Here is a 19,976-nt window from a genome sequence, read left to right as displayed (position 1 = left end):
TTTTTGACTTTTGAGATCACTCAAAAAGTCTCTTTTTGCCTTTGTGCAAAAATTGACTATGGCTACCATGAGTTTCATCACCTCACCTCCATTTAGTGATTAACCATAGTGTGGGTTGAGTTAGGAGTTTCTAGAATTGTAAGTGGGTGGGAGAAGTTATTAATCCTTTTGGGTGGTTGTGTTTGAGGCTTATTTAGAGGCCCTTCTTGGAGTAGTCTAGTTTGTTACCCAATCTCTACATTTAGAGAGGAGTCTTGGAAGATTGAAGCAAAGAAGGGAAAAGCTCTACTCAAACTTGTTCAATTTCCATTACCTCTTTGTGCAAGTAGGAATTCTCATCTCCCTTGTTCAGATTTTCATGTTTGTCCCATGCTTATGCTACCTTGTTGCTGTTTGAATGTTTGTATGTTTGTGGGTATGTTGGGAAGATTTGAAAACCATGTTCTTGAATGCTTTTCTTCCATGTTTCTGTTTGAATTTCAATTTTTTCTTGTATGGATGTTTTGGCATTACTCACCCTTGGAGAGGGTAGAAGTGGCCAATTTCAGGAAAGGTCCTTTTTAGTTGGACTCCAATAGTGTAGAGTCTCTTCTCAAAACAAGAAGAGGGAGAGAGGGTAGGGTGTTATGAGCCCCTACCTATCAGCACAAACCACATATGAGTTTTGGCATGTAAGAATGGAAGTTCTTGATTTATAGCCCCAATTGGGCACCTAGTTTGGTGTTGTGTCTGACATCTCCTATTGAAAAAATCCACCTTTCCCTAGTTTTGATTCATTGTGAATCCTACTGTGAAAACCTTGTATGAATATGCATGTTTAATTTGTTTCTTGGTCATGCTTGTTGTCACCTGATCAGATTTTGTTTCCTCCACGATTCGTACAAATGTGTTGCAGAATTTGGTATGGAATCCTTGATGAGGGTCATGAAGGAAATTCAATTAAATTGTTGTAATTTAGGATTGAAATCCTATGCAATTTTTATTTCAAACTTTGTTGTAATGGCAACAAAGCCAATTTTTCTTCCTGGTTCTTTCCTAGCTGAGCCTTTGAAACAGGTTTGCCAATAAAATAAGTGATTCAGTAATTTTGCTTCTCTTGAGATTTTCGTATTTATTTTTCTTGTTATATGAATGTATATCAAAGATAAGATGAAATGATGATGTTTAATTATGCAAGATTCAAATTGTAAAGTGTGGTGTTGTCTCCATTCATATGGGCCATAGAGAGGGATGTTGCAAATCCATGTAAATGTATGGTATCTCCTTTGAGTTTGAAATGATTTAGTTCATGGTTGGTTGTGTTGAAAGTAAATTTGCAAGAACATGTAGGAAAGAATTATGTCAAGATATCCAAACTTAAATTTGAAACATGATAGAGGAAAGAACTTTGTGTGTTTGGATACTCCCTTCAAAATGAATGAAACATTATCATTTTAAACTTCTCATTTTCTTAATTTCCCTAAGATTAGTTTAGTTACAATGTTATTCAATTATGTGCTCCATCAGTTAAAATAGATAGTTAAATGAATACGTAGATGATTATACTAGGTAAATAGGGTATCATTGAAATGCATAGCATTTGAAGATCATGGAAATTATTAACCAAGAATTCATAAGAGAATGCATACACTTATTGTTGAAATATAGCTACAAAGAATATACAATGACTTTCCAAAAAAAATAAAAAAGAGAAAAGAGAAAACAAAATTTTCAAACATCCATCTATAGGATGCTAGAGTTTGTATGAAAGAATGTAATAATTCTTGATTTGAGATGGAGAATATTCCCCTATTTATACTCTTATGTTTCAAAAAAAAAAAGAAAAAAAGATATTAATAAAAGAAAAGTGAGAAATATATATATATATATATAATTAAATTCTTATCCGAAGCACTAATACCCTCATTAGCTTATCCCATAGTCACCCACAAATCTTTTTGCAATAACATTTTTTCACTTATCACTCCACTCAATCTTCTCCTTTGGCATCAATTTTGACAGAGGAGCAGATCTGTACTTTGGGAGGTTAAGCCAATGAGTTTATTGTTGGATGTGACTCTTGTACCCCCCCCAAGATTTTCATAGGTTCATTTTGACCATGCGTTGGCAAGGTAAGTGGGCTATTGGTGGAGAGGAGCGCGCTTAAACCAAGTTTTTCTTCATGAGAGTTTAACACTCTTCCTTGCATCTCCCTTAGCAATAGTTTAGCCTTTGTCTACATGCATGGGGGGGGACAGGGCCTACCAGGGCAAGTGTTGGGTGGCGTGAGCCTTGGGGACCGCCCAAGGGGTTTGGGTTTTCGTGAGGCCAAGTGGCCAAGTGGGAGTTGTAAGGATGGTAGGTAGTTAGGGTTAAGTTAGTAGGGTTTTCTTGTTAGTTAAATTTATTAATTATAGATTAGGTTATTAAGTATAGTTAGTAATTAGGATAGTTTATTTTATAGTTTAATTAGTGTGTTAGTTATTTAAGTTAGTATGTAATTGTTGTTAGTTTGTATATATGTGTAGTTAGAGCATGTTAGGGTGTATTGTTGGTTTTAGATTATAGATTAGTTAGAAAGTTAGTTTAAAGCTTTAGTTAAATAGCTAGATTGTATATGTTAAATTTAGTTAGTATATATTAAGATTAGTTAGTTTAAAATTTTATGATTAATTTTTAGATTTAGGATAGGTGTTGGAATATTAGTATAGGTTTGAAATTTTGTAAGTATAAGTTTGGTTAGTAGGAATGTTTTTATATTAGTGTCTTAGTATGTTTTAGTTTAAAATTCATTCATTCAATCTTAGGTTCTTGTGGTTAGGATTTTAACATGTATATTTTAATCGTGAATTTTTATTATTAGCTATTTTTGGTTATTAATTTAGTTGAAGTTTTAAATTTAATTAAGTGTTATTTTGATAGTAATTTTAGTGCTATTGTTTTTAAAATTATATTCTAAATTTAAATTTTTTATAAACATTGATGGAATGTTTGTTGCAAATTATTTTTATGAGTCAGAAATGTAATAGTGAAACTAAGGTCTATATCACTTAAGAGTATCTTTAATTAATAACTTTAGAAATAAAAATAAATAAAAATTTGGTGTGTGTTTATGCCCTCGAAATTTGGGCATGACGTCTTTCTCCTCTCCCCACCTCCTCCTTTCTCTCCCCCCATTTTCTCTTTCTCCCTCTCCCCCTCTCCCCCTCACCATCTTCTCCTCCTTTCTCTCCTCCCATCTCTCCCTCTATCCCCTTCTTTCCCACCTTCACTCCTTTCACCATTCGTTCCTTCTTATCTATTTCACTTCCTCTCCCCACCTCTCCCCTTCTCCTCCTTTCTCTTCTTTTCTCTTCTCCCATATCTCCCTCCCCCATTTTCTCTTTCTCCCTCTCCTTCTCTCCTCCTTCCATCTCTCCCTCTCTCCCCTTCTTTCCCATCTTCACTCCTTTCACCATTCCTTCCTTCTTATCTATTTCACTTCCTCTCCCCACCTTTCCCATTCTCCTTTTTCTTCTCCCATATCACCCTCCCCAATTTTCTCTTTCTCCCTCTCCTTTTCTCCCCTCCCTCACCATCTTCTCCTCCTTTCTCTTCCCCTATCTCTCTCTCTATCCCCTTCTTTCCCACCTTCACTCCTTTCATCATTCCTTCCTTATCTATTCACTTCCTCTCCCTACCTCTCCCATTCTCCTCCTTTCTCTCCCTCACTCCCCTTCTTTCCCACCTTCACTACTCTCTATCTCTTCCCCTCCCCCCTCTCTATTTTCCCCCTCTGCCTTCCCCTCCCTTATTAACAAATGAAATTATTAAAAAATAATATCTTAAGTAAACTAAATAAAATATAAAACATTAAAATGAAAAAAAAAAAATACAAAAATTAAAAATACAAGCAAATAAAAATAAAATTGAATAAAGCAAAAATTGAACATTTCAACCATTCATTAAAGTAATTGATGCAAAATGATTGTGATTGAAGTGCATTTAGACAACCAATGCATTTAAAGATTTATTGGCTACAAACCATTATCACATTGAAATCAAGCTATATTTGTTTCCATGTCTGTCTTTAACACTTATATTATGTGCAATCTTTCTCAAAATCACCACACTTGACATTTCATATGTTGATTCCTAGCCAAGACTTTTTTAATTTGAAATTCATACTATCTTTTCTTGGTTTCATATTCTGCTTATAAATAAGAAATTCTACGTGGAACATTTATGAAAAAAATCTATAGAAACAAATTCCAAAATATATTTATGACAAATAAATCTAAACTCAAAAATAGCCCTTTCCCTACAAGATTTGAACAGAGAGAAAAAAGTCCAAATTGATTGACATCAAACACAAGTGAATAAAAGTGATAAAATACTGAGTACAGAGGAAAAGTGGTCTATGAAAAGTGATGAGACTTTTGATAAGGATTTGGGCTAATGAGATTATTGCTGAAAATTTATCAAACCTGAAATGCTAATGAGATGATTGCTAGAAATGTTTTAAAAAGATTTTTGGTTCTGTTATTGTATTTAGAAATAGGATTTTTAATTTGGGCTAAAATTGTATTTCATATTTTCTTAAATTGTGAGCTCCTGTAACTAAAAAGAAGAGGGATGACAGTTGAGAATAATCAGAGAGGCCTTTGATTGGCCATTTCTATTTGAATTTAGTGTGGAAAGAGAACGTATTCATTTGTATATTTTTTCTTTTAATTATTATTATTAATAATAAAATAATTGTTAGAATTTCCATTGAGAAATTGGCCATCCATTACATATAAGGAGCACGGTGGTAATATAGGCCCAATTGTAGATTATTCTTCACAAATTTTGTAGCATAAAAGAAAGGCTGCCTAAAAACATCACATGTGTTAAACTAATACTTACTGATTTATTTTGTAGCATTAATGGAATTTGAATTTGAAGAGAATGACTAAGCACCAATTAGAACAATAAAGGAAATGGTGGCCTTGTATTTCTTAGCACACCTCTTATTAACTTCCCCAATCTATCTATACAATTCTATCATAATCTTCTTATCATCAACATACCTCGATATCTTGTGAGGACAATTATCAAATATTCCTACCTTGATGTTGGTAAATGTTGAGAACTATATAAAATAGTTGTCACGCTCTAAGATCCTTGTAGTGGCATTAGGGGAAATTATCTCTTTAGAACATCCCCAATAATCTCAAGTTAGCTTCATAGTGGAAGTGTTGTCAACTCTGCAAAAATCAACATATCTCATATGCAGGTGCAAGCAAGAGTAAAAATCATAATTTGGATGTCATCAACGAATTCCTCAACATACTCTAGATTAGACCATTATTGTGTACAAGAGAAACATAAACAATATACAAAGTAATATAAAATAATTGATTAAGGTGAATTAATTGACTAAGTGGTGTATTTTATCACTAAATATTCTACCCCAATAAATACAACTAGCCTCAAAGCAAATTAGATGTACAATGAAAAACATCCACTGAACAAGGCATATTGCACTTTCATCTCCTCTTAACTTGTGCACTAAGAAATGTTTTTCCTTTGAGAGTCATGTCAATGATTATTTTTAGAAGCTTGATCTAGCTTACTCTTTTTTGTTCAAACCATTCTCCATATGATCATGTGTATGCAAAATTGAACTAATTTATTAATAAAGGCAAATCTAGATTCCAAGTATATACAATCAGCCCAATTAAGTAACATATTAATTCTACAATTATGAATAAAAATGAAAGATAGAAGACTTACCTTGAAATGCATAGAGGTAGTTGTGATTTGGCTCTAAAAAGTGCAGATTTAGTCTTGTAACTAATGATATGAGTATAAATCCCTAAACAAAATGAAAACCCCAAAAAACCTAGAAATTAATTTTTTGGTCGAGGACTAGAGAATAGGTTTACTTGGTGGTAATAGTTTAAGAATAATTTCCATAAGGGCGTCATTTTCTTGAGACATTGTAACAAGACAATATGGGAGATACACCACAATAAATGATCCAGACAAGGTAACAAGGGAAAAACAAGAAAACATGAAAAAGACACAACAATAAAGCCATGAAGATTATCATCAATTTTGTAAATGATCACATTCTCCCTTCTATTTCTAGTCTCAAGAGAACCTTTGAGATGTTTTCCACAATCAAGAATACCTTCAAAATTAATAACACTAGTAGATTGCTAACATTGAAGCAAGATCTTCTCTATATCAAAATGAATAATGGAGAATTAATTAGGTCTTATTTATTAAGAATTTCTGAATTGAAAGATCAACTTGTGACTATTGGAAATCAAGTAGATGACAAAGAACTTAGTATGATTGATTTAAAAGGTCTAAGCTCTTGAACCAATCTTGCTAAATTTGAGCTACTTAAAAATGAATGCACTCAAGAAGAGTGAAGATTAATATCTTGAGGAATCAATTTAAGTCAAGAGGGAGGAATTCAAACTCTTCCAACCAATACTAACAATAAAGGAAAGAAAGGAAAATTCAAACGAAATAGGAAGGAATTCAACTAATCATACAAGAAATGAGATTGGCCAAAAGTATAATGCTTCAAATATGACAAATTTGGTCACACTCGTAACTTCTGCCCAGAACAAAAGAAAATTCAAGCAACCCTATGTTGAAAAAGAAGATTGTTGAAGTATAGGAACCTATCATGGAACAATCATTAGTTTGTCACTGATGTCAAACTTTCTACTTACTGGTAAGACTATTGCTACCTTGGTCTAAATGGTATCATTTGATTGATTGATGAAGAGGATTTGAAAAGAAAGGATAACAAGAGTACCTAGAGAAAGGTTGAGTTATATGGTGTATAAAAGGAGCACTAAACCAAATAAGAATTTGATGATATGATGTATTGTTTATCTACTTAAGGCTATGTTGAAAGGGTACTAAAGAAAAGACAAGAAGAATAGTTTGCACTATGTGTTTTCCAAGCCTGACCAAACAAATAGTATAAGTTGACCACTTAGCTTAGGATGAGAAGAATTTAGGATGTGCCAAGCAAAGAAGAAATCTAGTATGTGTTGAGCATCAACAGTCAGTTATTGTTGAGTGATCAACATAATTACTGAGTGATAAGAAAAAAGAGTTAGAATGAAGCTTTAACAAATCTAAGCTAACAAAGTTGATTTCTTGAATTATGTGAATCATGTTGATGATAAGCTTGATGAGCTGGTGGCACAAAATTCAAGATAAACCATTTTTAGAAAAATTTAATGAGGATTACAAGAGAAGTTTCTAGATGAAACATAATGGAAAGAAGGGAGGATTTAATGAATCTAACCTAGCCCTAAGATGGATGATTTTGATTAAAAGACAAAATATCAAAATTCTTTATTTAAGGAGATACAAGGCCATAAGCAATAGTGTGAAGGGTCAGAGATCTAGTGTGTGAGAGAAAAAGAGGAAATTTGGAGGTGTTGCTTCATCTGGTGACCAAAGGAAGGAACTTGTTCTTAGCATACTACACATGAAGGCTTAAGGAGGTGAAATATTTAAGGGTGAACAAGAAATCAGAGATAAAGGGAATGAATGCCAAGCAGAATGGAGAGTTGAATTAGAGATCTGAAATTTGCAAGTGAGGTGTTTTATTATTAGATCAAGTCCTACTGCTACTTTCTAACAATTGTATTAGTCTAGATAAATCCTTTGGATTAAGGTTGACGCAATAGTCTTGAGTAAATCCTTTAACTGGATGGCATTCTAATGGAATGTTCTAAAGTCCTCTAACAAGGCTCACTTTTAATAGGGCAATTGAAATCCTTTAATTAAGGTCACATTTAATAGTGTGCATTGTAACCTTTAACAAGGTTTTCTCCCCACAAAGCTCACTTTAGAAGAGTGAAAATTGGTAGCATGTTACTGCTGTTTTTTTTCCAAATTGGGTTTCCATGTTAAATCCCAATGTCCAATTGTGTGATTGATTTTGTGATGTTTCATGTTTACATTTTTGCAAATTTTATTTGACCTAGGACAATAATCTGGAAAGTTTTGAAGATATTGGATGATCTAATCAATGCATGCACATATATGTTTGTTGAGTACTAAAAAATTGTATTTGTACATTTGGACATTGGATAACTGATTCATCCTTACTCCTCTAAGTTATTCTAAATTATTCCAACATCCTAGTAGAAATCAAAGATGAAAAAGAAGAAAATTTTTCATTCTATCTAGCACTCTCAAGCAAATTAAGTTCCAACAAAAATACTTGGATTATTGACATTGGAGCATCATGTCATATCACAGGCTTTAGAGATAAATATGAAAGCTTTAAAGAATACTCATCTAAAAAAGTAACCATTGGAGACAACTCGACATGCTTAGTAAAAGGTATTGGATCATGTTCAATTCAACTAAATTTAGGTATTACTCTTCAACTTAAAAATGTTTTTTTTTGTACATGGTATAAAAAGAGATTTGGTCTCCATCATAGGGCTTTTCTAATCAAAGGTATCAAATTACCTCCCAAGAAGATAAATTACTATCTTGGACAAAGAATTCTAATATCAAGAGAGCTATATCCATTGAATAGAGAGATGAAAGTATATATAAATTTTGTAACCATCAAAATTTAGCTCTAAATCATGAAACATCAAACACAAATGAAAAATGGCATAGAAGACTAGATCACCTTCATTTTTTATGCCTTTTCATTTATAGGAAAAATGTATATTCATACCTCTTTTGGGGATGAAGCTTCTAACACTACAATTTATATTCAAAATATTTGACCTCAATCAATATTGGAAAATACTACTCTAGAAGAAGTATTTACAGGAAACAAACCTAACTTAAGTCATCTAAGAATTTTTGGGTGTCATGTTTCTATTCATGTCCCTAAAGAAAAGAGAACCAAATTAGAACCATTTGGAAAGAAGGCTATAGTCATTGGATATAGTGAATCAACTAAAGGTTATAGGATCTATGTCCCTAGACAAAGAACCATTGAAATTAGTAGAGATGTAAAATTTGAAGAAAAATTTGTATTTAATCTTTCCAAGAACATTGAAGAAACATACTCAGATAGTCCTACTACTGATTTAGATGAGAATCATTCTATAGAGAATGAGAGGGAGAATGATACTAAACATATTACACCCTATATCCCAAATTCATAAAATATGGAAAATAATAACAATAAAAAAATACCTCTTTGGGCTAGAAAAATGATAGAAGAAAACCATATAGAACCTAATGAAGTAGTCAAAGAAAACAATAGAACAAGGAATCATTCAAGCTATGTAGCACTACTTTCTAAACTCATCAAAATAGAGTCCACAAATGTCCAAGAAGCCTTATCAAGAAAATCTAGGAAAGATGAAATTATTGAAGAATATCAATCCATATTAAAAAATGATGTGTGGGATGCTATGCCCAAGCCCAAAGACAAATCAATTGTTTCTTCTAAATGGCTATACAAAATCAAAAACACACCAAATGACAACATTGAAAAATACAAAGGTAGATTTGTGGTTCACGAATTCTCCCAAAAGGAAGGAATATATTATGAAGAAGCATTTGTACCAATTGCTTGATACAAACCCATTAGGTCAATCATAGCTATTACAACATCCAAAGGATGGAAGATACATCAAATGGATGTCAAAAAAACATTTTTAAAGGGTGAAATTGAAGAAGTATACATTGAGAAACCAGAAGGATTTATCACTCATCACAAAATTTCTCACGTATGCAAATTAAAGAAAGCACCATATGGTATTAAACAAGCACCCATGGAATGGTATGAAAGAATAGACAACTATCTCTCAAAATTGGGGTATTCTAAGAATTAAGTTGGTCCTAACATATACTTGAAAATAAATGAAGATGCTATGATTGTTAGTGTATTATATGTTGACGACTTACTAATAATAGGTGAAGAACATCTTATAGCTAAATACAAATAAGAACTAACAAGGGAGTTTGACATGAAAGATGTGAGACTTCAGTACTTTTTAGGTCTACAAGTTCGGCAAAAGGAGAACTACATTTTCTTAAATCAAGGAAAATACACTATTGATATCTTGACTAAGTTTGGGATGGTTGATTATAAACCAGTAATTACTCCTATGGAAGCTAACTTACACAAATTGAAGAATGATGAATTTGAATCAGAACCTACTAATCCTACTTACTATAGGTAGATTATTGGGTCACTAATGTACTTGGTTAATACTCATCTTGATATCTATTATGAAACTAATACCTTAAGTCAATTCATGTGTGAACCAAAGAAGATAAATCTTATGAAAGCTAACAAAATCTTACAATATCTAAGAGGTTCAGTTGGCATGGGACTCAAATATGATCAAGTTGAAATCAATCTTCATGGATATTTGGATTATAATTGGGCAAGTAACTCTACTGAACATAAGAGTACCACATGATGTTGTTTCTTTCTTTGGTCTATAATGATTTCTTGGTTCAATAGAAAACAATATTCAATTGGCTTAAGCTCCACTAAAGAAAAATATATTGCCTCATTTACGGGAACTAGAGAAGAAGTATGGTTGTCAAAGTTCCTAGTTGGGTTGTTCAAGAAACCCTTGAAGCCAACTATCATTCACTACATTAATCAAAGTTGTATCAAGCTTTTGGAAAATCCAATTTTCCACAATTGATCTCAGCATATCGAGATACCTTATCATTATATTAGGGATATGGTAGATTGAGATGTTATCAAACTAGACTTCATAAGTACAAATGAACAAACAATGAATGTTCTTTCCAAACCTCTTGCCAAACTCAAATTGGAATATTTGAAAGGAAAACTTGGTATGATCAAATTGTAATTTTGAATTTTGAATTTAAGTTTCAATTTTTATGTGTGTTAATGCTTCTAATTCAATAGTTACACACATGTGTGCATGCACACGCATATATAATGATCCTTATTTATTCTATCAAGCTTCTAGAATTTATATTGTATAATATGTTGAATGCTAATTGACATCTTGGTGGTAAAATAATACTCTCAAGTAGCCATGTCCACATAGGGACATGATCTCTAGTATTTATAGTTAATATTTCTATTGTAGGTCGATATCATTCACAAGGTATATTCGATCTCAACAACATTCAAGCATCTTAAGGAAGTCAAGCTTATCATTAGATAATCATTATTATATTGTTCTGATCTATATTATATTTGGAAATTATACACAACAGTTGCACACACACACACACACACACACACACACACACACACACACACACACACACACACACACACACACACACACACACACACACACACACACACACACACACACACACACACACACACACACACACACACATATATATCAGTTTGATATATATACACATATATATACATACACACATATATATACATACATATATGTGTGTATGTACTAGGATATTACATCTGATCTCTATTAGAGATCCTATTCTTTTATAAAATTGAATTTAATATGTGATCAAGTGTGTCGATATAATAGCCTTGACTCAAAGAAACCAAAACCTCATGAATATGAATGTATGTCATGGATGAATGATAGAATAAATTGGATGGATTAGCATGATAAATATCCTCCTTTGAAGCCAACTCCACTATTACCTTGAAGGAAGAATATTGATGGAAAGGGGAAATGCTAGGACTTGATGAATGCTAAAAAAAATTGTTTGCTTGCTTGAACTCCTGCCTTGATTACTTGATTTCTTGTGGAAGTCTTGTGAATGCATGATGCAAAAATCAAGCCCCCAAGCCTCCTTATATAATAGTTTTTAGGCAAGAAAATAATACAAGCTGACTAGGAAGCATAGAGTTATTGATTTAAACCTTGAGGCATTTTGGGCCCTAAACCCCATAATCAATAGGGAAGAGGTCAACCTCCACTGGACAAGGTTGACCTGGGGTCGACCTCTTCCATAAAAAATCATCCTGGGTTGAATTTTTCCTAGAGGAGGGAAAAAATAGGGTTTTTAGAAGCCTTAGAGGGAGTGAAGATGGAATGTGGAGATATAGAGCTTTCCATAAGATATGACCAAAAAGACGATAAAGAAACACTTAAAGGACCATATTGGAAGACAAGATATAGTATAGAAGCATGAGATGAATTGAGGAGAAATATGAGAGACCAAAACCACACTAAGGATGGCTAAAAGGTGTCAAATTGAAGTGTGTCAATTTTAAGATGATACAGAGGTGCAACTATGCAAAGATAGAAATGCAAAATAAAGAAAATGAAATGGTCAACATTCTTTTAGGGTTTTTGGTACCATAAGTATCCCCATGAAACATAAGGCTTTTATCCTTAGTTAAAACTAAATTAAATATTCATGTAGCACCTATGGGATGCTAAGAGTTTGGGACATTCTTGTAACTAATCAAATCATATTAATGTTGACAACCTATAACCAATATCTTTTTTTTTATTGGTATAATAATTAGCATCTATTACTTAATAATATTGATTTATATTCACTAAGTAATAGTTGATAAGTCACCAAATAAACATTTACACAAGTTGATAATTATTTTATTGTTGCATAAATTTATATTTTAATTAAGAGAACTATTTAGTACATATAAAAATAAATGCAATAATAATGATTTTTATGAGATTGGACTATAAAGTAGACTTCAAGACATAAAGGATGGAGACTTTGGGTTTTGTATGATTTGGAGTGTATCGCATAGACGAGTCTTATTTATAGACAGATTGTGTGAAGATGAGTGATTTTTTGTGTATGTGTTTAATTGGGCAAGGAGGGGTTTTCTTTTTCTTATAATTGATGGAGCTATTTATGGTGACTATGAGTAATATTATTAGTAACTTGAGTTCCTTTTTGGTTGTACATGCCTTGAGGAGACTTTTGTGGAAGATACACTTGAACATCAATTACACCATCATTTGTTTTGAGGATTTTCAATTTCATCTGACCCATGGGATTTTGCATATTTTGGAGAGCTATTTATGGTCACCCTCTCTCCTTCCCTCTTTATCTCCCTCCCTATCCCCCCTCTCTCCTCCTCCTCTCTCTCAATAACTCTCTCCCTTCCTCTATTTCTCCCTACCTACCTTCATCCAACCATCTCCCTCTCCCCCATCTTTTCCTTTATCCCTCTCACACTCCCTCCCTCTCCCCCTATATCCCTCTTTATCTCCTCCCTTCTCTATCCCCTCCCTTATTTTCCTACTTCATCTCTCCCATATTTCCCTCCCTCTTCCCCTACCCCCTCTCCCTCTCCCTTCCTTTGCCCCTAATGCAACATCTTGATATCTATGCCTAGTAATAAGTTTTATAGAAGGAAACCAAATAATAAAATATAGATTAATACACATATTTAAAAACTCACATATTTTCCATTCACCAACCATTCTTTTACACAATTATACAACTTTTTAAATAGCACAAAAACCTCGAAGCTAGAAAGAATAGGAAAAAGTGAGTTTTAGGTGTCTAAACGAATTTTATGGCACTTAAAGTAAAATTTTCTAGCCACAATAGAGAAGCATTGAATAGGCAGACCACCTAACCCCTCTTCCTGAAACTCCTATAAAAATTTGTGCTTAAACTTAGGTCCGAATCAAAACTTATGACCTCAAAAAGTTAATGCATCAACCCCTCCCTCCTCTCTCCTCTCTCCATGTCTTCTTCTCTCTCTTCCTTTTCCACCTTCCCTCTCCCTCTTGATCCTTGGATCTCCTTCCATCTCCTCTACCTCTCTCCTCCTCTCAGTCATTACATCTCCACTTCACCATTTTCTCCCTCTTCCATTCCCTTCCTCTCTCTCCCCCCCCCACCCCTCTCCCTCCATCTCACTTTCTCCCCCTTCTTGTCCCACCTTTACCTCTCTACTTCTCTCCCTTCCTTTCACCCTCTTGCCTTTCTCCCTTTCTCCCCCTCTCCCTCCCTCCTTCTCCCTCTCTCCTCCCTTCCCCCTCCCTTCTTTCCATACTTCCTCTCCCCCTATCTTACTCTCCACATTCCTCTTATTTCCTCCCTCTCTCCCTCTCTCCTCCTCCCTCTCTTCTCTCCCTTCCTCCCTCCTTCTCCATCTTCCTCTCCCTCTCCCTCTCCCTCTCCCCCCTTCTTCTCTCTCTTTCCCTCTCCTCCCTCTTCCTCTCCTCTCTCCCTCTATGTCTCTCCCACTCCCTTTGCCTCCCTTCCTCCCTCCTTCTCCCTCTCCCCCTCTTCCCTTCTTCTCTCTCTTCACCTCTCCACCCTCTCCCTCTCCCTCCTTCTCTATCTTCCCCTCTCCTCCCTCTCCCTCTCCCCGCTCTTCTCTCTCTTCCCCTCTCCTTCCTCTCTTCCTCTCCCACTCCCTCCTCCTCTCTCCCTCTCCCCCCTTCCTCTCCCTCTCCCTCTTGTCTACCTTTCTTTCCCTCTCCTCCCTCTTCCTCCTCCTCCCCATCTACCTCCTCCTTTCTGCCACTCCCCCTTCCTCTCCCTCCCCTCCCACCCCCCTCCCCTCCCACCCTTAACTCCTCTATCTCACCCCCTTCCTCTCTCCTTCCTCTCCCCCTTTCCCTCTCCCTCATCTCCCTCCCTTCATCCCCCCTCTCTGTGTCCCTCCCCCTCCCTGCCTCTTCCACTCCCACTCCCACTCCCTCCTCTCCCCGCTTCCTCTCCCTCTCCCTCTCTCCCTCCCTTCCCCTCTCCTTCCTCTTCCTCCCCATCTCCCTCCTCTCTCCCACTCCCCCTTCCTCTCCATCCCCTCCCACCCTTCACTCCTCTATCTCACCCCCTTCCTCTCTCCTTTCTCTCCTCCCCCTCCCATATTCCCTCTTTCTCCCCCTCTCCCACCTCGCTCTCCCTCCCTTCCTCTCTTGCTTTCCCTCTCCCTCTCCCTTATCTCCCTCCCTCATTCCTTCTTTCTTCCCCTCCTTCTCTCCCCCTCTCTCTCCCTTCCTCTCTCCCTATCTCCCTCCCCCATTTTCTCTCTCCCCTCCCTCTCCCCAACCCCCTTTCACCATTCCTTCCTCCTTATCTATTTCACTTCCTCTCCCTCTCTCCCTCCCCTTCCCCCTCCTTTCCCCTCTTCTTCCCTCTCCCTCTCCCTCTCCCCCCCTTCCTCTCTCCTTCCCCTCCCTCCCTCTCTCCTTCCTGTCCCTCTTCCTCCCTCCCATATTCCCTGTTTCTCCCCCTCTCCCACCCTACTCTCCCTCCCTTCCTCTCTTGCTTTCCCTCTCCCTCTCCCTTATCTCCCTCCCTCATTCCCTCTTTCTTCCCCTCCTTCTCTCCCCCTCTCTCTCCCTTCCTCTATCCCTATCTCCCTCCCCCATTTTCTCTCTCCCCTCCCTCTCCCCAACCCCCTTTCACCATTCCTTCCTCCTTATCTATTTCACTTCCTCTCCCTCTCTCCCTCCCCTTCTCCCTCCTTTCCCCTCTTCTTCCCTCTCCCCCCCCTTCCTCTCTCCTTCCCCTCCCTCCCTCTCTCCTTCCTGTCCCTCTTCCTCCCTCCCATATTCCCTATTTCTCCCCCTCTCCCACCCCGCTCTCCCTCCCTTCCTCTCTTGCTTTCCCTCTCCCTCTCCCTTATCTCCCTCCCTCATTCCCTCTTTCTTCCCCTCCTTCTCTCCCCCTCTCTCTCCCTTCCTCTCTCCCTATCTCCCTCCCCCATTTTCTCTCTCCCCTCCCTCTCCCCAACCCCCTTCCACCATTCCTTCCTCCTTATCTATTTCACTTCCTCTCCCCATCTCCCACCTCTCCCCACCCCCCTTTCACCATTCCTTCCTCCTTCTCTATTTCACTTCCTCTTCCCACCTCTCCCCCTTCCTTCCCTCCCCATCTTTCCCTCCTTTCTCCTTTTCCTCCTCTCCCCACCTCCTCCTTTCTCTCCCCCCATTTTATTGTTCTCCCTCTCCCCCTCTCCCCCTCACCATCTTCTCCTCCTTTCTCTCCTCCCATCTCTCCCTCTCTCCCCTTCTTTCCCACCTTCACTCCTTTCACCATTCCTTCCTTCTTATCTATTTCACTTCCTCTCCCCGCCTCTCCCTTCTCCTCCTTTCTCTTCTTTTCTCTTCTCCCATATCTCCCTCCCCCATTTTCTCTTTCTCCCTCTCCTTCTCTCCCCCTCCCTCTCTCCCCTTCTTTCCCACCTTCACTCATTTCACCATTGTTTCCTTCTTATCTACTTCACTTCCTCTCCCCACCTCTCCCATTCTCCTTTCTCTTCTCCCATATTACCCTCCCCCATTTTCTCTTTCTCCCTCTCCTTCTCGCCCCTCCCTCACCATCTCCTCCTCCTTTCTCTTCCCCTATCTCTCCCTATCCCCTTCTTTCCCACCTTCACTCCTTTCATCATTCCTTCCTTATCTATTCACTTCCTCTCCCTGCCTCTCCCATTCTCCTCCTTTCTCTCCTCCTCTCTCCCTCACTCCCCTTCTTTCCTACCTTCACTCCTCTCCATCTCTTCCCCTCCCCCCTCTCTATTTTCCCCCTCTGCCTTCCCCTCCCTTATTAACAAATGAAATTATTAAAAAATAATATCTTAAGTAAACTAAATAAAATATAAAACATTAAAATGAAAAAAAAAAAACAAAAATTATAAATACAAGAAAATAAAAATAAAATTGAATAAAGAAAAAATTGAACATTTCAACCATTCATTAAAGTAATTGATGCAAAATGATTGTGATTGAAGTGCATTTAGACAACCAATGCATTTAAAGATTTATCGGCTACAAACCATTATCACATTGAAATCAAACTATATCTGTTTCCATGTCTGTCTTTAACACTTATATTATGTGCAATCTTTCTCAAAATCACCACACTTGACATTTCATATGTTGATTCCTAGCCAAGACTTTTTTAATTTTAAATTTAGACTATCTTTTCTTGTTTTCATATTCTGCTTATAAATCAGAAATTCTATGTGGAACATTTATGACAAAAATCTACAGAAACAAATTCCAAAATATATTTATGACAAATAAATCTAAACTCAAAAATAGCCCTTTCCCTACAAGATTTGAACAGAAAGAAAAAAGTCCAAATTGATTGACATCAGACACAAGTGAATAAAAGTGATAAAATACCAAGGACAGAGGAAAAGTGGTCTCTGAAAAGTGATGAGACTTTTGATAAGGATTTGGACTAATGAGATTATTGCTGAAAATTTATCAAACCTGAAATGCTAATGAGATAATTGCTGGAAATGTTTTTAAAAGATCTTTGGTTCTATTATTGTATTTAGAAATAGGATTTTTAATTTGGGCTAAAATTGTATTTCATATTTCTTAAATTTTGAGCTCCTATAGCTGCAATTTATGTGTATTGAAAAGAAGAGGGAATATAGTTGAGAATAATCAGAGAGGCCTTTGATTGACCATTTCTATTTGAATTTAGTGTTTCATTGCAATATTCTTTTGTGCAAAGTAGCTGGTATTGAAAGGTGGTGAATGAAAATGCACATACCTGGAATGGGGGTTTCCATGATCAATTAAATTGGGAAGAACATGCATGCTCTTAGGCATTGAATCTTTTCCATCTGCTCCTAAAGTGGGTGGGTAATAACTAGTAATAGGTATGGAATCTTTGTTCACTCCATGATTTACTAGCCCGGCTTAAACTCCACACACTAATCTTTTGACTGCTTAGGTGGGTAAGATGGGGCCCATCCATACTTCGTCTACCTCTGTTTCTGTTAACGGTGCTAGTTCATGATGCATCGATGGTATTATGAACCAACGTACATCTCGTCAAGTAATTCATCTTCCTATCTTATCCTATCAGTACTATGGTGCTTCCATCAATCGATTGTCAATAACATAATTATGTTATTTTCAAATTTGACCTTCTCCTGCCTGATAACTAGGCCTATCAGGACACTGTTCTTGATGACAATGGAAGGCATTATTTCAAGAACTATTTCATTGAAGGTGCTTCAGATTTTGTACACGGTGATGGTCAATCCGTCTATGAGGTAGATTATATTGAACCAAACAAAATACCCAACTGTTAAGAAATATGCTTCCCATTTATAAAATCAGCACCCAATTCATAAAATGATGTTGTGATCAATGAATTGCTTCTAGAAATGTCATCTACAGACAATTTCTCTACTGAACGGAGCCATTATAGCTCAGAGAAGGCTTCCTGCAAGGGAACAAATGGGGTTTGTTTTCTTGAGCTGTAAAATCACAGGAGGTGGATTAATGTTTCTGGGAAGAGCATGGGGAGCTTATTCCAGAGTGACATTTTCTCTTACTTACATGGATAACGTCATCTTCCCTCAAGGGTGGGATAATTGGAAAGATACTTCTAGACAAAAGTGAGTTTATTCAAACCATAAAATGAATTCTTTGTCAATCCAACAAAATCATTTAACCCATATTTTCATTTGCTTCATTCTTAGACTTTTGAATATAACATCAATCTTTGGATTTTTTTTTTGGTATGTGCAGGACTGTAACATATGCGCAATATAAATGTTTAGGACCAAGCTCAAACAACGCAGGAAGAGTTGCATGGTCATTTGAGCTGAGTGATAAAGATGCTGCCCCATTTCTGAGTAGAAGCTTTGTTAATGGCGAGCAGTGGATCAGGAAAATGCCAACTCATTTGACAAAGGCTACCAATCTTATTCCCAAAAATGGTTGATGAGAATTATTCTACACATTTCTATCAAATTGGAATTTGTTCATCCTGGAATGTTAATTGTTGGGGTGTAAATTGTCATAGCCGACATTAGTTAGTTTATGTTGAATCATTCTTACTATATTTTATTTATTGAATTTGAGTTTGTAGTCTATAGTCACATCAAAAATTATTTATCCTTTCCCAAGGATTTTGTTGGGTCCACAGTTAAATGAAATATTCTCTTCCACTCTAGTGAAAATTACAGCTGAATTATAATTAGTATTTTTGTTGTATAAGGATGAAAAGTTTAAATAATAAAAATACAGTATTCTTGGTAAATTCTAGTTTTAAATTATTGTCTCATTTTAAAAATGTAATTCAACTTTTATTTCATTTCATTTGGGATTGTGTAATTTTCTTTGAATAGTTTTAATTGTTAAGCAAGGTTAGTATATTATCAATTTTAATGATAAAAAATAATTATTTAATTTTTTTAATGAAATAAAGTTATTTAAGATTTTTTTAATTATCTTTGTAATCTAGATGTACATTTTATCAATTAAGTTTTTATTTAATATATTAAAAATGAATTTAGTTTTTTCCCTTCTTCTATATAGCATTCATAGATTATATTATCATATAAAATATATATTTTTATATATTATTGTTGTCTAAAATAGTTTAAATTTTTTTAAAAAAAAAATTTAAGTAACTTTAATACTTTATTGTCAATGAAATTTTTAATTATATACAGTATAATTAAAAAATAAGGTAATCTTTTTCTGGCTTTGTGCAAAGGGATTAAACTTTCCTAGATTAATGAAATAGGAGAAAATGGGCACACAAATGGAACCTCCAACCTTCTAATAACTAACAACAATAATGGGTCTTCAATAAAGCAACTCAATCATTCAAATTGCTTAACTAAACATGGCATAAGAAATTGTCTAATATGTTAATGTCAGTAACAAAACACCAATTTTGATGTGTTTGTGATTGCTATTATTCATAATTTTGAGTTTAACAAGGTATCTTTGGGTATGAAAGAGTTATGTAGTACAATGTTAACTATGATTAATGTTAAAGACATGTTTGGATGTTGAGTTGGAATTGATGTGAATGTTTTGGATGTGTATTTGTGTTTTTCATTTGCATTCTTAAGCTATGTGATAACTGTATTGTTGGTCTATATTAATCAAGGAAATCAAAATTGCTATTTTGGTTGTGTGGGTGATTCTTTTGTATCACATTGATGCATGAGTATCCTTTTTGGTACTACATCAACTCCCATAGCTAGTGGATGTTTATTTTTTGTAATTAGTATAAATGAGCTACCATTTTCTAATTGAGAGTGTGGGATGAGAGATATGTGTATGTGAGGATGGTATGAGAAAGGTGAATGTGAATTATACTTAATTTGAACT

At 35.7% G+C, this 19,976-nt stretch overlaps 1 protein-coding gene across 1 annotated transcript; it reads left to right on the top strand.

Moving 5' to 3' along the window:
• Positions 1–17,652: 17,652 nt before the first annotated feature.
• Positions 17,653–18,573, top strand: LOC149579420 (putative pectinesterase 11). The gene is made up of 4 exons (XM_089801704.1): positions 17,653–17,676; positions 17,789–17,896; positions 18,024–18,244; positions 18,378–18,573. Exons 1-4 carry the CDS (start codon positions 17,653–17,655, stop codon positions 18,571–18,573), a joined length of 549 nt encoding a protein of 182 aa, XP_089657830.1.
• Positions 18,574–19,976: the final 1,403 nt, after the last annotated feature.

This window comes from Cupressus sempervirens, chromosome 1, assembly GCF_028749045.1.
Source record: "Cupressus sempervirens isolate cs-2001-9-10 chromosome 1, ASM2874904v1, whole genome shotgun sequence".
Taxonomy (NCBI): Eukaryota; Viridiplantae; Streptophyta; class Pinopsida; order Cupressales; family Cupressaceae; genus Cupressus; species Cupressus sempervirens.
This window is presented reverse-complemented; position numbering and strand designations above follow the sequence as displayed.

Coding starts and splice junctions, on each gene's coding strand:
- LOC149579420 (XM_089801704.1), top strand. CDS start 17,653: ATGAACCAACGTACATCTCGTCAA. Junction 17,677..17,788: donor ACCAACGTACATCTCGTCAA/GTAATTCATCTT, acceptor CCTGATAACTAG/GCCTATCAGGACACTGTTCT. Junction 17,897..18,023: donor ATGGTCAATCCGTCTATGAG/GTAGATTATATT, acceptor TGTCATCTACAG/ACAATTTCTCTACTGAACGG.